Source organism: Mobula birostris, chromosome 9 (assembly GCF_030028105.1).
Source record: "Mobula birostris isolate sMobBir1 chromosome 9, sMobBir1.hap1, whole genome shotgun sequence".
In the NCBI taxonomy this organism is placed as follows: domain Eukaryota; kingdom Metazoa; phylum Chordata; class Chondrichthyes; order Myliobatiformes; family Myliobatidae; genus Mobula; species Mobula birostris.
Window position 1 is genome coordinate 51,532,734 of NC_092378.1, and position 21,598 is coordinate 51,554,331.

The window sequence follows — 21,598 nt, forward strand, 5'->3', positions numbered from 1 at the left end:
ACCATCAATCACCAGGCCATGCCAGTCAGGGATGTGCACTAATATTATTTTTTGACCATATGTGCTATTGTGACAAATATTGATTTGTGGACTAAAATTTGACAGTCAATTGGCCATCACTTACTCTAGCAGCTCAAGTTTAAATTATATCCTTCTGTGGAGCTTCTAGCTCTTCCAAAACTTAATAGCTATTGCTGAAACAACTTTTTGTTGAAGTGCAATTCAATAATCCAACTATGTGTCTTGGGCTTCAAAGCAAATCATCAGTAATAGAAATCTGCACTTTACCTGGTCCTGAGTGAAGTCTCCCACAAGTTTCACCTGAATATTTGGGTAGCGTGTGATGTAACACAGAATCTTAGCACTTCCAAAGGCCAAATCAGGGTTGGTACTTCCATGGCACAGGTAGCTGTGGAACAGGAGGAGCATCAAAACTTTTGCCGAGCGTTTACTCAGATTTTCAACATCCCAACAGTTTACTGCAGATAGCTGCAGCTGCAGCCTTTTGTGAGATTAACATGTTGAAGTCAAAACAGCCTTAAGTATAAGCCCAACCATGCATTCTTAATGACTTCAGGTTTCACACAGCACTGGTGGGTTCAGAACAGAGTTTAATCAAGAGTACTAAATATTGATGAAAGAAATTTACTGTGAGCTGAATGTGCATCAAATGAAAAAGGAAAGTTCTCAAAACTTCAAATTATCTTGAGGGCCAGCAGCAAAAGAATGAGGAGGGAGAGTCGAGTACTCTGCAAACAAATTACATTCAAGTATTGAACAAATAATAAATATACATCACTGTGAGATGATATGACTTTTAAATAAAAGGTTAGACAGTGTCCATCAGTTACCTGCTCTTCTGATGTCAAGAGAATTCAATGGTACTGAAAGAGCCCTGTATAGTTCTAAGTACAGTATACCTACTGCCTCTAACTTCTCCAGCACAAGTTCAAGTTCAAGCTGAAAATAGTGCAGGTTGCATGAGATACTGAAAAGTTCTTGGAGCACACATTTCAGGGACTGGCCATTCCGCAACGAATGAGATGGAAGGATCCAAGTGCACAACCAAAAATCAGCGTGGCGCATGGAACAACTAGAGAACCGTCTGGGTTTGTGCAGTTAGTGGTTTAAGTCCAGCAACTTGTAGTTTTTCCTCTTCTACCAGTAAAATGCTTGTGTCCAGTGATGAGCATCCCTGGCAGCATCCTACAAGACTAATATCAATGGTTGCACTAATCCATGTCCAGTCTGGGCTGGAAAACAGAACCTCCACAGGAAAATTAGGGCAAATCCCAGAATAAGCTTTGGCATCAGGGTAAAAAATTAACTGAAGGATAAAGGAAGCAAAATGATCATGCAGTGTTTCAGGAAATCATAAAGAGTAGGATCTCCAAGGTGGACAGCTGTTTTCCAAAGAGTCAATAGCAAAGAAACAGGTCGTTTAACCCATCTAGTCTATGCCAACCTGCTTTTCTGCCTAGACCCATGAACCTGGACCCAGACCATATCCCTCCATACCCCTCTCACCCATGTACCTAAGAACATTACATTAATACTCATCAGTATATTTGGAAAGGGAAGAGGAAGGAGTCTTTTGGGATTGCTCAATCCACAAAACATATGATGGACCAGTTGCCCTCCTCTAATGCTCTATCTCAGGGGTTCCCAATCTGGGGTTAATGAACTCTTTGGTCCATGTTAGGGGTCCAAGGCATTTAAAAAAAAAAGTTGGGAATCCCTGGTCTATCTATTGTTCCATCATTCCATGAAGTGACTTTGCTATTAACAGCTTTACATTAGTAAGAGCCATGTGTAAAATTGGCATCCATCTTCTACTCACCGGGCAACGTTGACCACGTGGTCAGCCTTTTTGGTGCGTGGGTTGATGCCTTGCAGCAGCTGTTCAAGCGGGGTGGCTATGGTAGATGAGTGGCTCTCTCTCAGCCAATCCATGAATTGATTCTCTTTCTGCAGGGCCAGCTCCAGAAGACCCAAAGAATATTCCACTGCCTTTTCCAGGTGCTTTTTACCTGAAGCATTTGTAGAACAGAACCCACAATTAATAAAACAGCATCATGCTGGTGTCCAGTGGGTGAAGAAGGGGTGCTATTGGGGGTGGGGGGAGTGTCAGAGGCTGTGAACAGGAAAGGGATGGAGAAAAAGAAAAGGACAGAACAAGTAAGAGATAAGGAAAGGAACTGGAATGGGGAAGGCGTGAACAGGCTGGTGGGGTGGGGTGGGGGGGGGAGTGGCAAGGAGCAAGAGAGGTAATGGGAGGATATTAAACACTTGGTTGTCCCGAGTTGCAAATATATTTAAGAAATATCATTATACTATCTTGTATTAATTTAATCCGAGGTACGTATTGACATGTCGGGAAAAATATAATTGGCTTTGATTAGAGGATTCTCCTCAAAGTTCATAGTTTAGTGTCTTGCTAGCTTCAGTCATGACCAATTTCAGTCAAAAGTAAATGTGCAGCAGGAATATGAAACATCATCAACAAAAGCAGTGTTCAGATGGAAACCAGTGTCTGCAAACTGAATTTTACCCCTTTTAGTTTCAATAATTGTTGCATCATGTAGAGTCAACACCAGAGCTGGTCTACTGAAAAAACTGGGAATAACAGCTTTATTACAGTTTCCAGATCAAAAGACATTTTATTTACACGATGTTCTGTGACTCAAAGATAATTTTACAAAAGTGAATGCTGCTAGCCAACAGTTCTCAGTGAAACTGTGTCTGTTGTGATATTGCACTGGACGCATCCCAGTAGTCATCACCGAATCCACCATCCAACCCAGTAGACCTCTGGGTCTGATGGGATTGGTGTCAATGTAACACCTTTCCCATTAGCTAGTTGTGTAAAACTCAAGAGATCATCAACCTTTGAAGGCTCAAATCTCCACTGCCATCAGAGCTAGTTACAAAGGTTGCCACAAGGAAGCAGCAGAAAAGGACTTAGGAACTATGAGGTTTTTTTTAATAAAAATACCATAAAAACATCAGTACCCTAACTCATTATCATACTGTGCATTGTTCTTTGCTTACCAGGGAATGGTGTACAAGTATCCAATAGTTTAACTCCTTCCTCCAAAAGACTCAGACAAAGACTCAGCATTGGAGAGTCATTCAGCAAGTGAAACATCAGATTGTATCCTGGAGACTTGTATGCAACCATGAGTTCTCCTAAGGGTTCAATGATAAAGAGCAAATCATTTCACACATCTTTTTTGGAATTAGATATGGCATGTTTGCAACATGTACAGTAAATAGTGAGAATAATGAAGAGAATTAGGAAGGCCAGGAGAGGCCATGAAAAGTCCTTGGCAAGCAGGATTAAAGAGAATCCCAAGTTATTCTACACATATTGTACATCAAGAGAAAGAGGATAGGTAAGAAGAGGGTAGGATCACTCAAGGATAAAGGGGGAACATTTGCTTGGATGCAGACGATGTGGGTGTAGTCCTTAGAGAGTACTTTACATCAGTACGTGCCAGAGAAGGACATGGAAGATAGGGAGAGCAGTGCCGAGCATCTTAATATGCAGGGCATTTTGAAACAAAGGAAGCGGTAGCGTTGGGTTTCTGAAAGAGCATCCAGGTGGAGGGCATGTGCTATAATGAGAGGCCGGACAAATTTGGGTTGTTTTCTCTGGGATGGGGGAGGCCAAGGGGAGATCTGACAGATTATGAGAGGTATAGATAGAGTAGATAGTTTCCTTTTCCTAGGGCTGAAATGTCTTATTAGCGGAAGCATGCACTTAAAGTGAGAGGGGGTTAAGTTCAAAGGAAGTGTGAGGGTCAAGTTGTTTTTTTAAAATTTAAAACAGAGTGGTAGGTACCTGCAATGCACTCCCTGGAGTGGTGGTAGAGGGAGATACGTTATAGACTTTTAAGAGATGTTTAGATAGGCACCTGAATGTGAGGAAAATGGAAGGATACAGACATTATGCAGGCAGTGAGGATTAATTTAGTTGGCCATTTGGTAACTAATATAACTGGTTGAGCACACCATTATGGGTCGAAGAGTCTGCTCCTGTGCTGCACTGTTCTATGTTCAATGTACACTTAGTCCCCAAGATCAAGTGAATATTTTTACTTTCATTATTTTACAACACGGTAACTGGTCTTTTCGGTCCAACGAACCTGGGCCACCTAATTAACCTCTTAACCCTTTGTCTTTGGAACATGGAAGGAAACTAGAGCACCCGGAGGAAACCCACATGGACAAGAAGAGAACTTACAAACTCCTTATTGACAGTGGTGGAATTGAACCTGGGTCACTGGTGCTGTAATAGTGTTATGCTTACCACTACACTACTGTGCCACGCCACAACATAGACCGAGGCCTGTGGTGCCCCACTAGTTACTGACTGCCAACCCAAAGACAATCTAGTTGTCAAAGCTCTCAGTTTTTGTGAGGTGACCAATCATTTACCAATGTCAAGAGCCTATCCTCAATATCGGATGCTGTTAACTGGTCAAATTTCCTGCTTGCCGTGCAGTTTATTAAATACTAACTGACATTGCAGTCTGTCACAAAAAACTGTGGGTCAATTGTTTAAGAAAAATAACCAGATGGCTTGAGTCGCAAAAATAAATTGAGCTGCCACCCTCAGACTAAACACCAAAGAAAACTAACCCCCAAAGCCTTGGGGACCTAAGGCTTATAACTCCTAAGCCCCTCCCACTAGACCAGCCAAAAGCTAATTAACTCAATTATCCAATTAAAGATGGTATCCTCCACCATCAGCACACCTGTGCAGGTTGCTGCTGCCTCTATATGAGACAGCTCCATGCAGCAGCTCTGGTTCAGACCCAGTCACTATTACCGCTGGGGATGAGTGTTTTACCGAGTGCACCATGTGCCATCCATAGTTAGTGACGGGCCTTCGTCACAGTCATTCATAAAATGGCATTATCAGTAGCTTACAATGGATAGGAGTGTCACATCAGTGCAATAGAGCTTGCTGCAGGGGTACTGATGAAATAGGGTAGAGAATAGTTTCGGCAATATACTGCAGTGATTTGTAGGCTACTTCATTCTCAAATCCAAAAACACACAAAATTGGGTAAAAAAGCAAAGGGAAAAGGAATTATAAACTAAATTTGACTTTCAAAATGTTACATGAAGCCTGGGAAGTCTTAACAGCACAACCATTAATACACCACATTCATCCCAGCTTGGAAGCTAAATCCCATTGAGATACAGTTAGTCTTGGGAATCCTCAATATTCCATCGCTTACCTTGAAGCTCAACCATTTGATCTGCAAAATCTTCTGCTCGTGGCTCATAATCTCTCAGCAGTTTGTAGAAAACCTCAAGCACAACTTCGGCCACCTCCCACTATGGAAAATCACACATGTCAATAATCAGTACTGTCTCACAGAGGCTAAAGACTAATTCAAAATATTGAGGAGTCTGGAATTCCAAACTAAGGACAGAAACGGTTGTAAACTCTCAGCAGACTAAGGCACATCTTTTCAGAGGCTGACAATTAGCATTTAAGGTCAATGACCCTTTATTACCTTTTCTGATAAACACTTGCCAAGTATTTTCAATCTTTACATCAAAGAGCAGATATGGAGTGATACAAGGTGGAGCATAATGGGGGAAAAAGACAAAAAGAAATATCCAGCTTTGTTTCCATAAGTAGAAGCTCACTTCTCACCTTTTCAGCAGCCCTCCTGTAGGCCCTTGTAGGAAAGCGGAGGAACACTGTGTCCCTGAGGAACCGGAGATACGGATCAAATCCTGGAGGACGGAGCCCAGCCCCAAGGTTTGTGGGGAAGGAACTTTCAACCAAAGTGCTTATTAGGTAGCAAAACGATCTGGTGAGTGGATACTCTTCACTGCGAGATTCAATTTCATTCAGCTCCACCTGAGGAAAAAGCCAAATACATAGATATCAAGCAGCACTCAAGGAAGTAATCTGCACTGCCCTTCTAATACTAAACACAAGAGAGTCTTCTGCAGATGCTGGAAATCCAGAGTAACACACACAAGATACAGGAGGAACTCAGCAGGTCAAGCACCAGCTGTGGAAATTGATAAACAGTCAATGTTTCAGGCCAAGACCCCGGCTTCTTTCCCCTTCCTTTCCAGTCCCGATGAAGGGGCTCGGCCTGAAACATCAACCGTTTATTAACTTTCATAGGTGCTGCCTGACCTGCTCAGTTCCTCCAGCATTTTTTGTGTGTTGCTCTAGCCTGCTAATGCCTCTTAAAAAGAACAAGCTGATAGTTCTTGCCCTGTTCTTTTATCATAATTTAGCATTTACAAACCCAACAAGCCCTCATTATACATTTCATACCTGCTGACCATATATAACGTCAAACACAGTATTCTTGTGCATTAAAGGCAGGATAATATACTGAACTGCCGACATAGTGCAGCCCAACACAAAGTGAATGTTTTAATTAGAACATTTAACTGAACTGAACTCAATTAACACAGTTAGATTTAGATTATGCACATGGAGAGCAATATGATGAAGGCCTGGACAAGAAATGTCACTGGACCAGTGGAGGTCAGAGTAACAACTTCGATAACTTACTGGAATAGCAAGTGGACATTCAGCTTAGCATTAAATGACTTCACGGTCAAATAAGATGCCATGACTGAACATCCTGATTCAATTAGAAACTGTGATCAGGAAACAAGACAAGAATGGTGTAGGGACCATGAGTCTGTAGCAAGAGCAATAAAAGGCTTTGATCAAGTCTGGAGTACAACAAAAAACAGGAAACCTAGGTGCTTGTTTCTCATTCCTCAAGACTACAGACAGTGAGCAAAGGGCCCTACACTATGCATGAAAGTAGCCAATTTTAAAAGGTGGGAATCAAATCCTTAATTGCCTAGAACTGAAGACAAGAGACACAGGAAAACAAAGGCAAACTTAAGGCCTTGACCAGTGTCTCTTCATCAGAACAAAATCACTCAATCTGTTCTCACAACAGAAGTCATTTGAAAGCTGGATTTGCCTGACCCATACAGCCACCCATACTTCTCCCCCACACTTACCTCTTGTAGCTCTGTAATACCAATTGACCTCAGGGGCTGACTGGCTGGTTACCTTAGCCATCTCAGGAAGTGCAAACAGTTGTAAATAATTGAAAATTTGAAAATGGGGGGGGGGGGGGGGGAGGGGAGTAGTTAAGCTACTGGAAATCAATGACAAAGATGAAGCTAAATAATCAAACAGCCCAGTTACATTCTTAATAAGGGTCGGCAAACATGCTCAAACATTGTGATAATTATGCCAGACATGACTAAAGTGCTATTTTTCCCATACACTGGAAAAATTGAAAAAAAAGATGCATTAACATCCAACCCCAGCCTATCTCTAATTTTCATGTGATCTTCAATGCACAAGCGCAAGACCGAAGTGCTGACCTGTGAGCAGGACAGTGCACGGTCACCAGCCGCTGGCCCAAATTTTGCTGTGGATTCAAATTCACCAACCATTGCACTGCGCAACAAATCTGATGTGCTCTTTTATTTTCTCTGTATCCAGGTGATTGAAATATGTATCAATTCATCATGTAACCTTTGCTGATTGAAAGGAAATCTGATCACAAATACATACTGCAATGACTAAATAGCGCTATTAAACAAAGTCAAAATGTAGAGCTGATTGCTTTTCACTAAAATTTATCACTTGGCCTGAACCTTAACAAAATTTACAATTATAATAAAATTATCAGCAATTCAGGAACAGCTTCTTCCCCTCTGCCATCCAATTCCTAAATGGACATTGAAGCTTTGGACACGACCTCACTTTTTAAATATACAGTATTTCTGTTTTTTTGCATATTTTTAAAAATCTATTCAATATACATAATTGATTTACTTGTTTATTTATTGTGTTTTATTTATTTATTTTTTATCTCTGCAACTGTAACAAAACCCAATTTCCCTCGGGATCAATAAAGTATGTCTATCTATCTACCTATCTATCTAGATTATGTATTGCACTGAACTGCTGCTGCTAAGTTAACAAATTTCACAGCACATGCCAGTGATAATGAACCTGATCCTGATTCTGATTCTGAAATAACGGACTCTGTTCATGGCTGTGGATCACAGTCATTTGACCAGATTAAATCAATGCAGCTTCAGAAAGATTTGCCCAAAGTATAATCCAGATGATGAAAATACTTCAGGGCAAAAAAATATATATATAAACCTTACTGGCTCCAATCTTATCAAGATAATCATTTACAGAATTTAAAATAGCATTTATTTTCAGAAGCAAATGTCATGACAGACAGCTCTGTGTGATTTGCGTAAAGGAATGGGCATGAGCCATTAATCAGTTCCAAACAACGTGATCCAAGCAATCCAAATCTAATAGCAGTAATTGATTTGCACAACTGTTGGTAGATTTCTTTTTCAATTGCTGGCAAACAAGATGACTAAAGTTACTAACTTCATTCCTCACCTATTCCCCACCAAACAAAAATACATTCAAAGCAGTTGAAATGCCTTTTTATTATTTTTCACATCTTGTATTGCTCCCAACATTGAAGAATTACAACAATAATATGAACAACCATAAGCAATCTAAGTCTGAACGAATTGCTGAAAATATCTACAGAAAGAGATGGTCTAAACCAGAGGGTTCCCAACCTTTGTATGCCATGGACCCCTACCATTAACTAAGGGGTCTGTGGTCGCCAGGTTGGGAGTCCAGGTTTAGACTCTAAAGACACTCTTCATTCAGAGTGATTTGACAAACACAATTGTGTGGTACAACGAAAATGTTCCGATGGAAGAGTAAATTAATTCCATTACTTGCACTTACATTTTAAAGTGAGAAACCTCTCCATGAAATCACTAATTTTTATCCGACCCATGGATCATTAAGTTCCTCAATACTTTAGCTCCCTTTTCCGCACAGCCAGTCACAGCATCCAGTGTATCAACTCCTCTATTACTGACATGACACCAACTGATAAATCCCAGAACATCCACATGAGAAACCCTTCAAACACAAATCACACACATTTCATAGCTTGGGTCCCCTGTACAATCAGTGCGGATCCTTACTTAACAGATGCTCACCTCAATCCCGGTGTCTTGTCTCTGGCTTGGGATTCTAACTGTCTGCAGAATCTGAAAGATAGAAGTGTCATTGTTGAAGAATACATCAGTTATTATTGAACAGTAATAAAAATTAATGGTTCTGAAGGCAAGGTCAGAATGTGCACAACTGACACCACAACTTGCTTGGCCAAGCCCTGTTGATGTTCTCATCATAGCTCAGATTTTCTATGTCATCAGCGTTGATTCCTCTACCATTCCAGCTCTTTTGAGCTGTCTTACAACACGTGTTCATCATAGGACCCTTCCACTAGCTGTTCATTTTCAAGAGATAGAATGTCACAAGACCAGCAGGCACCATAGTCTTGTTCAGTAAAGCTTTCAGTGTAGCATTTAGCAGCAGGAACTATTGTTCCTGAGAACTTTTATTTCACCTTCATAATACTCCTTCCAGTCAACTCCACTGTGTACTTTACCAAACCTGAAACGCCTTAAGTTTTACCTACCTGTGTGTATTCTAACGATTGCCAAAGAGAAGCAGCAATCTCTGGTGATTTGCCAAATGCTGCCAGTGTCTTCAGTATGTCAGCCTTTAACACTGGTGGGATACTGCACTGGATTAAACCCAACATTACCACAACAGGAGTCCACTGTGGGTGTTCACAGAGAGCCAGACGAGCATTCTCACTCTGTAAGGTAAAATGAGTGAACATGAGTACTGGGAAGTTTCTGCTACCCTCTTCAGGGTTTCTTCACCTTATTGTGATAGCATTGGAATCTAATTAGAATACAATCTTGCAGGTACTAGTCATGTTCTGCCAGTCAGTTGGAGAGGGCAGTATTAGTGACACAACCTGTGGCAGCAGCTCCAGTTATCAAGCATTGATTCTGACCTCCGGTGCTGCCTGTGTGGACCTTGCACGTTCTCTGTGAGAACTTATTGCAAAAAAGCATCTAACTGGTTGGTTAATTTGGTTCAATAGAAAATCAGATCATTTAAATGGTGAAAGATTGTAGTATGCTGTTGTGCAGAGGGATTTGGGAGTGCATCCACATGAATCACAAAAGGTTGGTTTGCAGGGTCAACAGGTTATCAAGGTGGCAAATGTTAGCCTTCATTGTAGAGGAAATGAATCTAAGAGCAGGGAGGTTATGCTGCATCTGTACAGGGTACAGGTGAAACCGCACCAAGAGTACTGCATGCAGTTCTGATCTCTATATGGGCTTGGAGGTGGTGCAGAGAAGGTTCACCAGGTTGATCCTAGAGATAAAAGGGTTACCAATGAGGAGAGATTGAATTGCCTGAGACTATATTCAATAAAATTCAGCAGAATGAGATGTGATCATCTAGAAACATAAAATTATGAAAGGGGTAGGCAAGATAAAGGTAGGAAAATTGTTTCCATGCACAAGTGAAACTAGAACTAGGGGACATAGCCTCAAGATTCGGGGAATAGATTTAGGACAGAGATGAGAGAAACTGTTTTTCTAGAGAGTACCAAATCTATGGAATTCTCTAGCCAAGGAAGCAATAGAGGCTACCTCATTAAGTACATTTAAGGTGTAATTAGGTAGATTTTTACATAGCAGGGGAAGTAAGGTCTATGAGGAAAAGGCAACCAGGTGGAGCTGAGTCCACGGCCAGATCAGTCAATAATTTGTGTTTGAGAGTACCAAGGTCCCTCTGAACATCAACATTTCCCAATCTGTCACCATTTTCAAAGATATTGTTCTGGGCACCTCAATTTTCCACGTTACTTTATCTATGTTCTTAATTACACACTTAGCTTGTCTGTATCCTCTTAACACCTTTTTCCATTGCCATTTACTCACAATCCCACTTAGCCTGCCTCACCAGCAAATCTGGAAGTATGGTCATGCTGGCCAATTTGTTTCTCTCACTTACATTTTGCACCTTTTGTAGTCCTAGTTAATCCATGGAAAAATAAACAATCAGGAAGACTGGATAATTTTCACTACTCCAAGCAGAATTGGCAGTTGTAGAACTTCTGGAAAGATAAAGGCTTGCAGGGCTATGTAGCAAAAGGTGGGATCTGGAACCAATCAGCTCTCTTTTAAGTTATAGGCGCAGGTGTGATGTGCCTCAGACTTCTTGCACTGTTTGGAAATCTCATCCACCTATGGTTAAGACAAGGCAACTCAAAAATGACTAAGCACCCCAGCTGACTGGAAAAAACACACAACTGCCAACAAGCATTATATGCTGCTCAATTTAAGTTAATTTGTTGCAATCATATGAACTAAGATATGCCTTTCAAGCTAGCCAAGCATTCAATGCAATCATGACAAACATGTAAACAAGTCTACAACTATATTTGTGCCATGTTCCTTAGATTTAAGAGCTACAATTGTCATGATCGACTGCTGGTGAAAGGAGTTTCATCTTTTGCACATGCAACTATTTCCTAATCTCAGTCCTGAAATTCTGGTTCTAAACTTGAGTATACACTCCCTAGCTGCAGACTGTCCAACCTGCCAAATCAAAAGGACAGTTCAATCTTCTCTGATTAATGTTCACCACACTCCAGGTGCGGTCTAACCATGGCTTTGTATTCTAGTCCTCCTGATTTATAGGCTAGCATACCATTGGACCTTATGACATATTTTATAATCTGAATTCATGGACCATTAATATTGTGGCTCTTCAGAGTTTTATGTTTTTTTTTAAAAAAAGAATCACTATTCTGTACCCCAAAAGCTCAGAGGAAAACACAGCTGAAAATGGAAGCAAAGGCGAAGGTTTAAAATAGATTACCTCGTAAGTGCTAATACTGAGAGACAGTATTTGTCAGTTTTATTTAATTCATGAATGGAATATATTAAAGGCAGTGCATTTTACAGGTTAACGTAGTCTGGCAGCACTGAAAGGGGTCAACTCAACAGTGAGTGATCTGCAGATTCTGTCAAAACAGAACCTTCAGTTGACCATGAAAGTGCTTCACAGCAATTTGAAGGTCAACCTTGAATGGCTGAGTCGACCGTAAGGCACAGTAAAACAACTAACTACAGAACTTGTTTTTTGTTCAAAATAGATAGATAGAACACCAAGTAGAGAGCTAAGTACACCGATCACAAAAATAAAAGGCGCTAAGTTAATGTGAAAGTAAAGGATGAAAAACAAAGTGGAGAATCTAGCTGAGAAGAATTTATTCCAACTTAATTTACTTACTTCTGATGGTACATTAACAACATTGTCATTGGCACCACAGTAATGTCTTCACTTGGTCGACACTCCAACAGGAATACACAAGTGAAAAATAGTGCATCTCCCAGTAAAGCTTGGCCAGTTCACCCACAGAAGCTGAGCCAAACCGATCAGTAATGCTCAAAATTTAAACCTAAATCTATTCCAAGCTTAGAACAGTGATAGGAGGTTAGATGCAGCTTACATATTCACACCTCATGAAGTGAGGTTAGTCACTAAAGTTCTTATTCCCTCTACCACAAGAGAGTAACTCTCCACAAAACAAATAGAGGGATGAAACTTCACCTTCAAACCTACTAAGAGTTGCATCTGTGGAATTTATTCAAGAATACTTTACCCAACTGACGGTTGTGGCAGTAAGTTGCAAGAAGGCGATGAGGCCATCCATCTCTCGCTGTGTAATGCCCCTCAGCGGCATCTGCCTGTACTGTATAGTGTCTGTGCTTGGGATATCTCTCCGTAAATGCTCGTGGTACAACATCAATGAATGGAAGAAATGTTCCCATGACACTGGGTTGCCTCCAACCACCTGGATATTCTCCACTGCAAGAAACAATGCACACCAATTGTCCTACCAGTTAATGAAAACCACTGAAATCATCAGTACTTTTTTTTTATCCTCATTCCACAAGCCTTAACAAAAGCATGGATGTAATGCTAAGGCTTTCCAAGGGATTGATCAGACTGCACTTGGAGTATTATGAACAGTTTTGGGCCCCTTATTTAAGTAAGGACGTGGTGGCATTGGAGAGGGTCCAGAGAAGGTTCACAAGAATGATCCTGGGAATTAACATATGAAGAGCATTTTAGAAGAATGAGGGAAGGATCTCATTGAGACTTATTGAATATTGAAAGACCCAGATTGAGTGGACATGGAGAAGATGTCTCCCATAGTAGGGGAGTGTAGGACCAGAGGGCACAACCTCAGGATAGAAGGATGGCCCTTTAGGACAGAGATGAGGAAGAATTTCTTTAGCCAAAGGATAGTAAGTCTGTGGAATTCATTGTCACAGTTAGCTGGGTGAGTTTAAAGCCAAGGTTGACAGGATTAATAAGGACGCTAAAGGTTTTTGGCGAAGGCAAGAGAATGGAGTCGAGAGGAATAATATATCAGCCATTATAGAATGGCGGAGCAGACTCAATGGGCTGATTGGCCTACATCTGCTTCTATATCTTATAGTCGTATATCTCCTTTCTTATGATATCCATCTGTGATTTAGAGTGCTATATTTCCATAGACTTGACCTCAGTACAATTGTCATCTGTGATCCTACAAGGTGAATGTCAACAGACTCTCCAGCTGCAGTATAGTTATCACATCAATTACTGATGCTCCAGTGCAATTAAATACTTGAAACATCAAATGCATAATCATTGAATGATACAGAAGAGAGGGACCCAAATGGCTCTTTCAGTGAGCTGTCTATTTTAGTAATAATCCTACAAATTATACCTCTTCAAGAACATCACCTGTTGCAAATTTCTATGGAATCTAACTGTAGTGAAACTCCAATAATGTCGCACACCTGGGAATTTTGGTGCCACTGGTTAGGCAGATCTATCAGACGACTGGCTGTTATTTCAATTAATAGCATAGCAACCTTTTGATTCACAGAATGATAATAAACTTCCTGGTCACCCAGGCAAGTTGAAAAGGAATGGAGGTCCTGGGGGTAGGAAGGGGATCACAGGAACTGGGGCTCTGGCATGTGAAAGGGAGTGTGGGAACCAGGATCCCAGTGGAAAGGGAGCACCATCAGGCAGCGATGCTGAACCACTGAGATTTCTGAATAGCAGATATATGGTACAATATGTTAGAACCATGTATCCCTATTACTTTCTCTATTATCCTTGCCTTAATCTTCCTAATGTGAAGAAGTATAAACTTGAAGAATAATCACAACTTTTTCAGTCCAATCATATTATTTAAGTCTCCCACACTGGTATGACCCTGATAAATCTTTATTTAAAGTGATTATTTCTTTACAATTAAAGTGATTACTACTTCTTAATCAACAATATCAGTCAACAATACTCTGATAGACTGTCTTAGACCTGAAATATTAACCCGGTTTCTTTTTCCTGATCTGTGGAGTGTTCCTACAATTTTATATTTTAAGATGGCCAGCAGCTGCAGCTTTTGTATTATCACCTTATCAATCTACTCCTAGACCATTTTGCTCTCATATCCCATTTGGATTGCACTGCTTTGCCTCACCACCTCTGTCAAAGTGCACAATCTCATTTATCTATGTTAAGTTGCATTTGTCAAGTGCCTGACCTTTTCCTTTTCATCCTCCTGAACTGCTCACTATTTACTGCATTCCCAAAAACAGCAAAGCCCTAGTCATTTTTAAAGCATCATTCATATACAAAAACATGATGGATCGAACCCCTGGGAGACACCACTTTATATTTACAAAATATAAAAAAATCTTTCACCATAGCAACACACACAAAATGGCGAAGGAACTTCTACCCTAGTCTCATGTCTACTATATCATCCTGCTTTAACTTCATACTCTTCTATTTTAGATGTACATTATCAATTGCCCTCTGGAAATCTATAGATATTCTCATCATAATCATTTCCTGCACCTTCAGTTAATATAGCAGAGAAATCACACTGATGATTCACTATGAGCAAACTAACACCAGTTTGCCCTTATTAACCCATGCTTTTCCAGGTGAAAATTGATCATGCCACCAGTACGTTTTTTTTTAAACTAAGCACATTAGACTGATTGACCCCTACTTATCAAGTAGAAGTCTGCTAGTATAGAAGACACTGTAACTAAAAGGGTGAAAATTGCAGAACACAATCTTCCAATCACCCTTAAATATGAGGAAAGAGCCAGAACACTAGAGCAGTGTCGACGTCACACTACTATTCAGATAAGTGTAATCGCAGATTAGAAAGCAGCATCCATCATCAAGGATCCCAGCATCCAGGGCAAACTCTCTTCTTGCTGCTGCTATCGGGAAGGTGGTACAAGAGCCTCAAGTCCACACAGTTATTACCCTTCACCCACAGGCTCCTGAACCAGTGTGGATAACTTCACTCACCTCAAAGGTGAACTGATCCACAAACTATGGACTCATTTTCACGGATTTCTTCCAATCCCCACTCTGACTCCCCCTTTTTACCTCTTCTCTTCTGCTCACCTGCCTATCACATCCCCCTGGTGCCCCTCCACCTCCTTTTTCTCCCATGGTCCTCTCTCCTCTCCTATCAAATTCCTTCTTCTTCAATCCTTTATCTTTTCCACCTATCACCTCCCAGCTTCTCACTTCATCCCCTCTCCCCGACCCATCCACCATCCCCCCTCACCTGGCCTCACCTATCACATGTCAGCTTGGGCTCCTTCCCCTCCACCCATCTTCTTATTCTGGCTTCTTCTCCCTTCCTTTCCAGTCCTGAAGAAGGGTCTTGGCCAGAAACATTTACTCTTTATTCCTCCCTATGGATGCTACCTGACCTGTTGAGTTCCTCCAGCATTTTGTGTGTGTTACTCTGGATTTCCAGCATCTGCAGAATTTATTTTTCTCTACAATTCATGTTCCTAGTATTTTTTTTGTGCATATGCAGGTTGTTCTCTTTTGCACACTGGTTGCTTACAGTCCTTGCATATAGTTTTTGATTGATGCTGTTGTATTTCTTTGTTCTATTGCGAATGCCTGCAAGAAAATGTATCTCAAGGGAGTTTATGGTGACATACACGTACTTTGATATAAACAAATTATATTGAACTTTAAGCTTTGATGAGAAGTTGGAAAAAACTGATAGAAATAAAGACAAAACATGAATAAGGACAAAAGCAATGTCAACATTAAATTGCCAAAGTGGAAATGTTTTCAGGTTAATGGAATAGGTTGTACAATAATGGATAGTACAGCACTTGCCCAAAAGAGGTATGCACAGCACAGCCTTAAACTTCTAACTTGCCTTTAGATCACACTATTCTTCACTGTCAAATAACAGGAACACCTTTGACGGATTTTCTACTGATTTCCTGTCAGGTCTCCCACTTGTCTAACACTCAATATTATAACAGTAACAATTTGTGCAGACAAAGCTTACCATGACTGCTGCCATTGACTTTGAGTAGACTGAAGCAGTAGTGTGCACAATGTGGCCCACTGGCCAGTCCACGGAGCATCTTAAGGTAAGGTAGGTAGAGAGATGGGGGCAGCATATCGCCCATCTGCCTCACAAATTTAGATAGAACAACCTGCATGAAATGAAAAGAAACATTTCAGTACTTTGTTATTTCAAGTTTATAACTCAAGTTAAGATTTGCATTTACTTTCTTGAAATGCAAGAAAATATGTCGTATTAATTATGTGCTTCATAATGTTGATGGGCACAATCATTACAAATTTTCAATCACAGTGCAATATTAAATGAGCACAGAGAGGCTGAAAGAGAGCTGACACAACATCAATCAGTCATTGTAGAAAGGCAATTAACAAAGTAAAGCTGAACCACATTCCTCAGTCAATAGAGTAGAGCGAGCAGGGCCATTCCATTATTTGATGGCTGATCTTTACCTCAGCTCCATTAACTCCTTCAATCCATATTACTGAATATTTATCACAGATCAATTGTGCAATTTGTTTGACATACCTGACGTTGTGGCGGTCTATGGTGGGTCAAACCTGAGAAGGAACCAGTTGTGGCTGTGGCTTGCAGTGGTTCAGAAGGACACCAATATTCAAGGGCGAGTTCAAGTTGGAAAGGATCTTTCAGGTACAACTCCCCAATCTATCAAAAGGAGAATGGTCATCTCTGGAATAATTCATTTCTTGAAACTATACAAGTATCAACTTGGGCACGAATACTTCAAGTGTAAGCACTTAAAATGGACAGCATCAACTTCACTGGCATTGTTTCACAACTGGCAAAGCTAAAAATTTGGAGTATTTGACTGTGTGCAAACAAACTGGTTCTGAACAATTTAAAGAATCCAGCATTCAACCTGTAGTAACCTATTTCTGCCACTGTATGTCCTCAGCAGTCCACATCAACCCACCTCCTACATGTTGACTCACAGCCAGAACAAGACTAAGATATCCGTTGTCTATCCTACCTTCCTCCACATCATAGGGGTCTTCTGCAATTTTTAACACTGGCAGTCAGCACCACATTTCTCTTCCTTAGTTCAACTTTCAGCTGCTGGAGAATACATTCCCTCTGATGTGAACCTGGCCCATTCTTCCATCTTCAGAAATGCTCACTCACCTTCCAAAGCAACTGCAGATTGGGCACCTGAACTTTAATTTGTCTCATCAAGTGCCACGTCTAATGAGTATTTCCCTCAGTCCTGTTTCCTCCACTATAACCTGCAAATCCTCAGCCTCATATATTGTTCCAATAAAGTTCACTGTGAGCACAAGCAACAGCACCTCTTATAATGTGGAACATCGATAAGTACAGCACAGAACAGGCCCTTCAGCCCAAAATGATGTGCTAACCTTTTAAACTACTCCAAGATCAATCTAAATACTCCCTCCTGCATAGTGTGACATGTTTCATTCATCCATGCACATCTCTTAAATGTTCCTAATGTATCTGCCTCAACCACCAGCTCCTGCAGTGTGTTACCACTCTCTTTGTAAAAAAAAAAACCACCACTTCTGAAATCACCCCCAATCACCTTAAAATGATGTCCTCTTATATTAGCCATTGCTGCCAGGGGAAAAGATGCTAGCTGTCCACTCTAGGCCTCTATCATCATATACATCTCTGTCAAGCCACTTCTCATCTTCCTTTGCTCCACAGAGAAAAGCCACAGCTTCTTCTGAGAAAGCTTATCATATTCTCCCAGCCTCCACATTGGTGTTCTACAGATTCAGATAACAAGTATATCCTTAATTCTTTCCAAATTACCTCAATGACTTTAAGTAATCAATTTTCAGCAAAGTAAATCATGAAGAGGTCACAAGACGGATAAAGGTTAAGAATACTGATTAAGTTAGCGGGTGAAAATCTGGCACTGAGGTTTACCCTGGAAATATATGAAATTGTCCATTTAATTTGGAATTGTTTTTAAAAAGCATTATATAAGTGATGAGAGATTGTAGAGCTTTGAAATGTAGAGGGATCTGGGGATACGGCTGGTATGCAGCTACCAAGGATAATCAAAGTTCAAAGTACATTTATTATCAAAGTATGTATACACTATACAACCTTGAGATTCATCTTCTTGCAGGTAGCTACAAAACAAACAAATCCAAACAGAACCCATTAAAAAGACCCAATGTGCAGAAAAAAAAACAAATTGCACAGTGGAAGTAAGTAAATAATGTTCAGAACAGGGGAAAGCTGGCAGAATTTTATCGTTTATTGTGAGGGGGATTTTAGTTGAATATAGAGAGATTATGCTTCATTTATACAGGGATTTACAGACTACATCTGGAGTATCATGTACATTATTTGTCCCCTATGGAAGGATGGGTTAATGCCTTATAAGCAGTTCAGAATCTAAGTAATCTACAAACGTTTGTAATACATGCAATGGACAAGTTGTCCTTTGAGGAAAGGTTGGCCAGCATTTACTGGAATTTGGGAGAAAGATGCTTCTTACTGTGTGGGATCACTGTTTAGAAACAAGGGGTTGCCCATTTTCAACACTGATGTGTCATTTTTTCTCTCAGAGGGTCGTGATTCACTGTAACTCTTCCCCTCAAAAGAGTCTTTGGTAATCTAAGGCAGAGGTTAGAGTCAGGCCAATCACAATCTTATTGGGTAACGGAGTGGCCCATTCTTATATTTTCAGTTCTTGTATGCTGGAGGGACTGAGACCTTCCGTTGGTCAAGGTTAACAATGGGTGCCATGTGCTAGCTATGTGATACGCAAGCCATGACAGTATGATATGGAGAGCAAGCTGTTGCCTATGCAGCACTCTCCATGCAGCTGATAGATCCAAAACAACGACAGAAACCAATACAGTTTTGCACCAACGGCTTCCTGTAGGCTTTTGTTAACTTACAGAGCATCCTTTCCCCATATAACTTCCCTCTCTTTCTGTCCTGTCACAAATCATCCCCGGTATTCTCTCCTCTCTCCGAACTTCACTCACCTCCACCACACTTCCTGCACGTCTGTTATTCTCCATTGTTTTATAGTTGTGTGTGAATGACTGACTTAGTTTCTTTGTCCACAAAATGCTGTTCAACCTGTTAAGTATTTACATCATTTTCTGCTTTTGCTTTAGTTTTCTTGAATTCAAAATACTTTGCTTTGGTATTTGGGCTCAGATACACTCAGTGGTGCACACCCCTGTTGTAATGTGTGGCTATTTGAGTTACTGTTACCTTTCTATCAGCTTAGACCAGTCTGGCTATTCTCCTCTGACCTCTCTCATTAACAAGGTATTCTTGCTCACATAACTAATACTGACTGGATGTTTTTTTTTTGTTTCTTTGCACCATTCCGTGTAAACCCTAGAGACTGTTGTGTGTAAAAATCCCATGAGACCAGCAGTTTCTAAGATACTCAAACCACCCCATCTGGCACCAACAACTGAACCTCTTGACCATGTCTACTTGTTTTTATGCATTTAAAAAAAAGTTGCTGCCTTACGATTGGTTGATTAGATATTTGCATTAACAAGCATGTGTATATGTGTACCTAATAAGGTGGCCACTGAGTTTATATCAATGAAGACAACAAATTATGGACTGCAGACCAAGGACATTCTTTTTTGGAAATTTAAATTATGCCTCTTTTTTCTTCACCAATCCTCCTTTCCCTGAGATACTGCAGGAGCATTCAAATTATATTGACAATCCTTCACATCATATATAAAAATGTTACATAAACACAAGATGATGTTGTTGAAGTGCACATTTTAAACACTAAGGGAACAGAGAGGAGATTGATCTCACCAGTAGCATCAGGTGCTCGAGGTCACGCCGCAGGGTGGAAGGTGGCTCAGTGCCCATCTGCAGGCTCATGTGGATGATTCGGGCATCCTCGTCTGCACGGTTCCGCAGCTGTTTAACCTGTGGGCCAGGAGGGAAGATCACAAAGATGGCACCTTATTCATTACACCTCCTTTTAGGCCATTTTCAGTCATACTAAACTGATGGAGCAGTGTTCATCCATCAAGTCTTCTGTAATCTCAGAAAGGGACTAAAGAAAACTGAACCGATAGGGAAGAGAAACATACAGAAAGCTTTTAAGACTGAGATGGGAACTTCAAAACCAGAGGTAATGTAGCTTAGCAAAGATAGCAGAGACAAGCGAGAACGTCCATCCAAGATATTAGGAGTTAGGTTAAACATACACAGTCCAACAACTAGCTTATCCCTACCATTCAGAGCTTTGAGTTCACTTTCCTTGATTCTTCTTGTACTATTAAATTTGATTAATGCAATAAAGTGCATTACAGTGCACTAGTTCTATAAGCACACTGTCATGTGACTTCAACCAACATACGAAGGGGAAATGAACATTTATCATTATTATTCGAACCACAAGGGTAAAGGTAGGACATTTTTATGCATCATAGACTATGAGTGTCTGCCAGAGTTGGCCGAAGTGAGCTCACCTGTGCAATGGATTTGATGGGGTCATGCAGACCCAGCACCAATAGCTCAAGTTGACTGAGAGTGAATTGTTTCATGGTTCATGGTTAAAATGACGGGACATTTGAAAGTACTTAGGAAAATGCAAAGGTAATTCTGAGGTGCAACTGATGTTGGCAACAATGCCAGAGGACAAGAACCTACTCGGCTGAAGTCCCTATGATCTATGAATAAGGAGCTGCAAATGTAGCTGGGTGCCAGGTTACATTCTTAGCAAGTAATGTGATGAGTTAATGTAATTTTGCTCATTCTCTCTTTTTGCTGCACCACAGACTTTTCTCCCAAGTCTGTAAGCAGGAAGATAAAAGAAAACATCTTGCATAATTATAATCCACAATTTAAATGGCAGTTATTCTGAACCTCCTTCTAACACGTTAGGTGGATTGACAAATGCAAAATAGCTGCTAACTAAGAAAAACAATTGGTTTCCAGATAACGCAATTCATGCGTTCTAACAGTTTTTGAAGCTTCACTAAGTGTACACATCTAAATGCATTCCAAGAACTTCCACTCTCCTCAAACACATCTCCCCACTGTGTTTAATTAAAATGATGAACATGCTGGCTAATTTGTTATAACATTAGATGTCATCATGACATGCTTCATTCATGGAACCTATTTAGTCTACTCTTTTTAATTCCTAACAGACATTTCCAACTAAAAAGCCTTTTAAGCATGAACAAAAAGAGTACCTCAAAATCAATTAAATATTATGGTAAAGTAAAACATTG

General features: G+C 40.5%; 1 protein-coding gene across 2 annotated transcripts in view; it reads right to left on the reverse strand.

Moving 5' to 3' along the window:
• nup205 (nucleoporin 205) overlaps window positions 1–21,598 on the reverse strand; it is a 127,444-nt gene that overhangs the window by 62,111 nt on the left and 43,735 nt on the right. For both annotated transcript variants that reach the window (XM_072268030.1, XM_072268032.1), the window contains 11 exons: window positions 20,166–20,282; window positions 16,902–17,039; window positions 16,356–16,506; window positions 12,612–12,817; window positions 9,555–9,737; window positions 9,070–9,120; window positions 5,675–5,884; window positions 5,250–5,349; window positions 3,052–3,189; window positions 1,841–2,030; window positions 289–409 (listed from right to left, as the gene is read on the reverse strand). In XM_072268030.1, coding sequence (XP_072124131.1) covers window positions 289–409; window positions 1,841–2,030; window positions 3,052–3,189; window positions 5,250–5,349; window positions 5,675–5,884; window positions 9,070–9,120; window positions 9,555–9,737; window positions 12,612–12,817; window positions 16,356–16,506; window positions 16,902–17,039; window positions 20,166–20,282 — 1,605 coding nt within the window. The remainder of the gene's footprint in view (window positions 1–288; window positions 410–1,840; window positions 2,031–3,051; window positions 3,190–5,249; window positions 5,350–5,674; window positions 5,885–9,069; window positions 9,121–9,554; window positions 9,738–12,611; window positions 12,818–16,355; window positions 16,507–16,901; window positions 17,040–20,165; window positions 20,283–21,598) is intronic.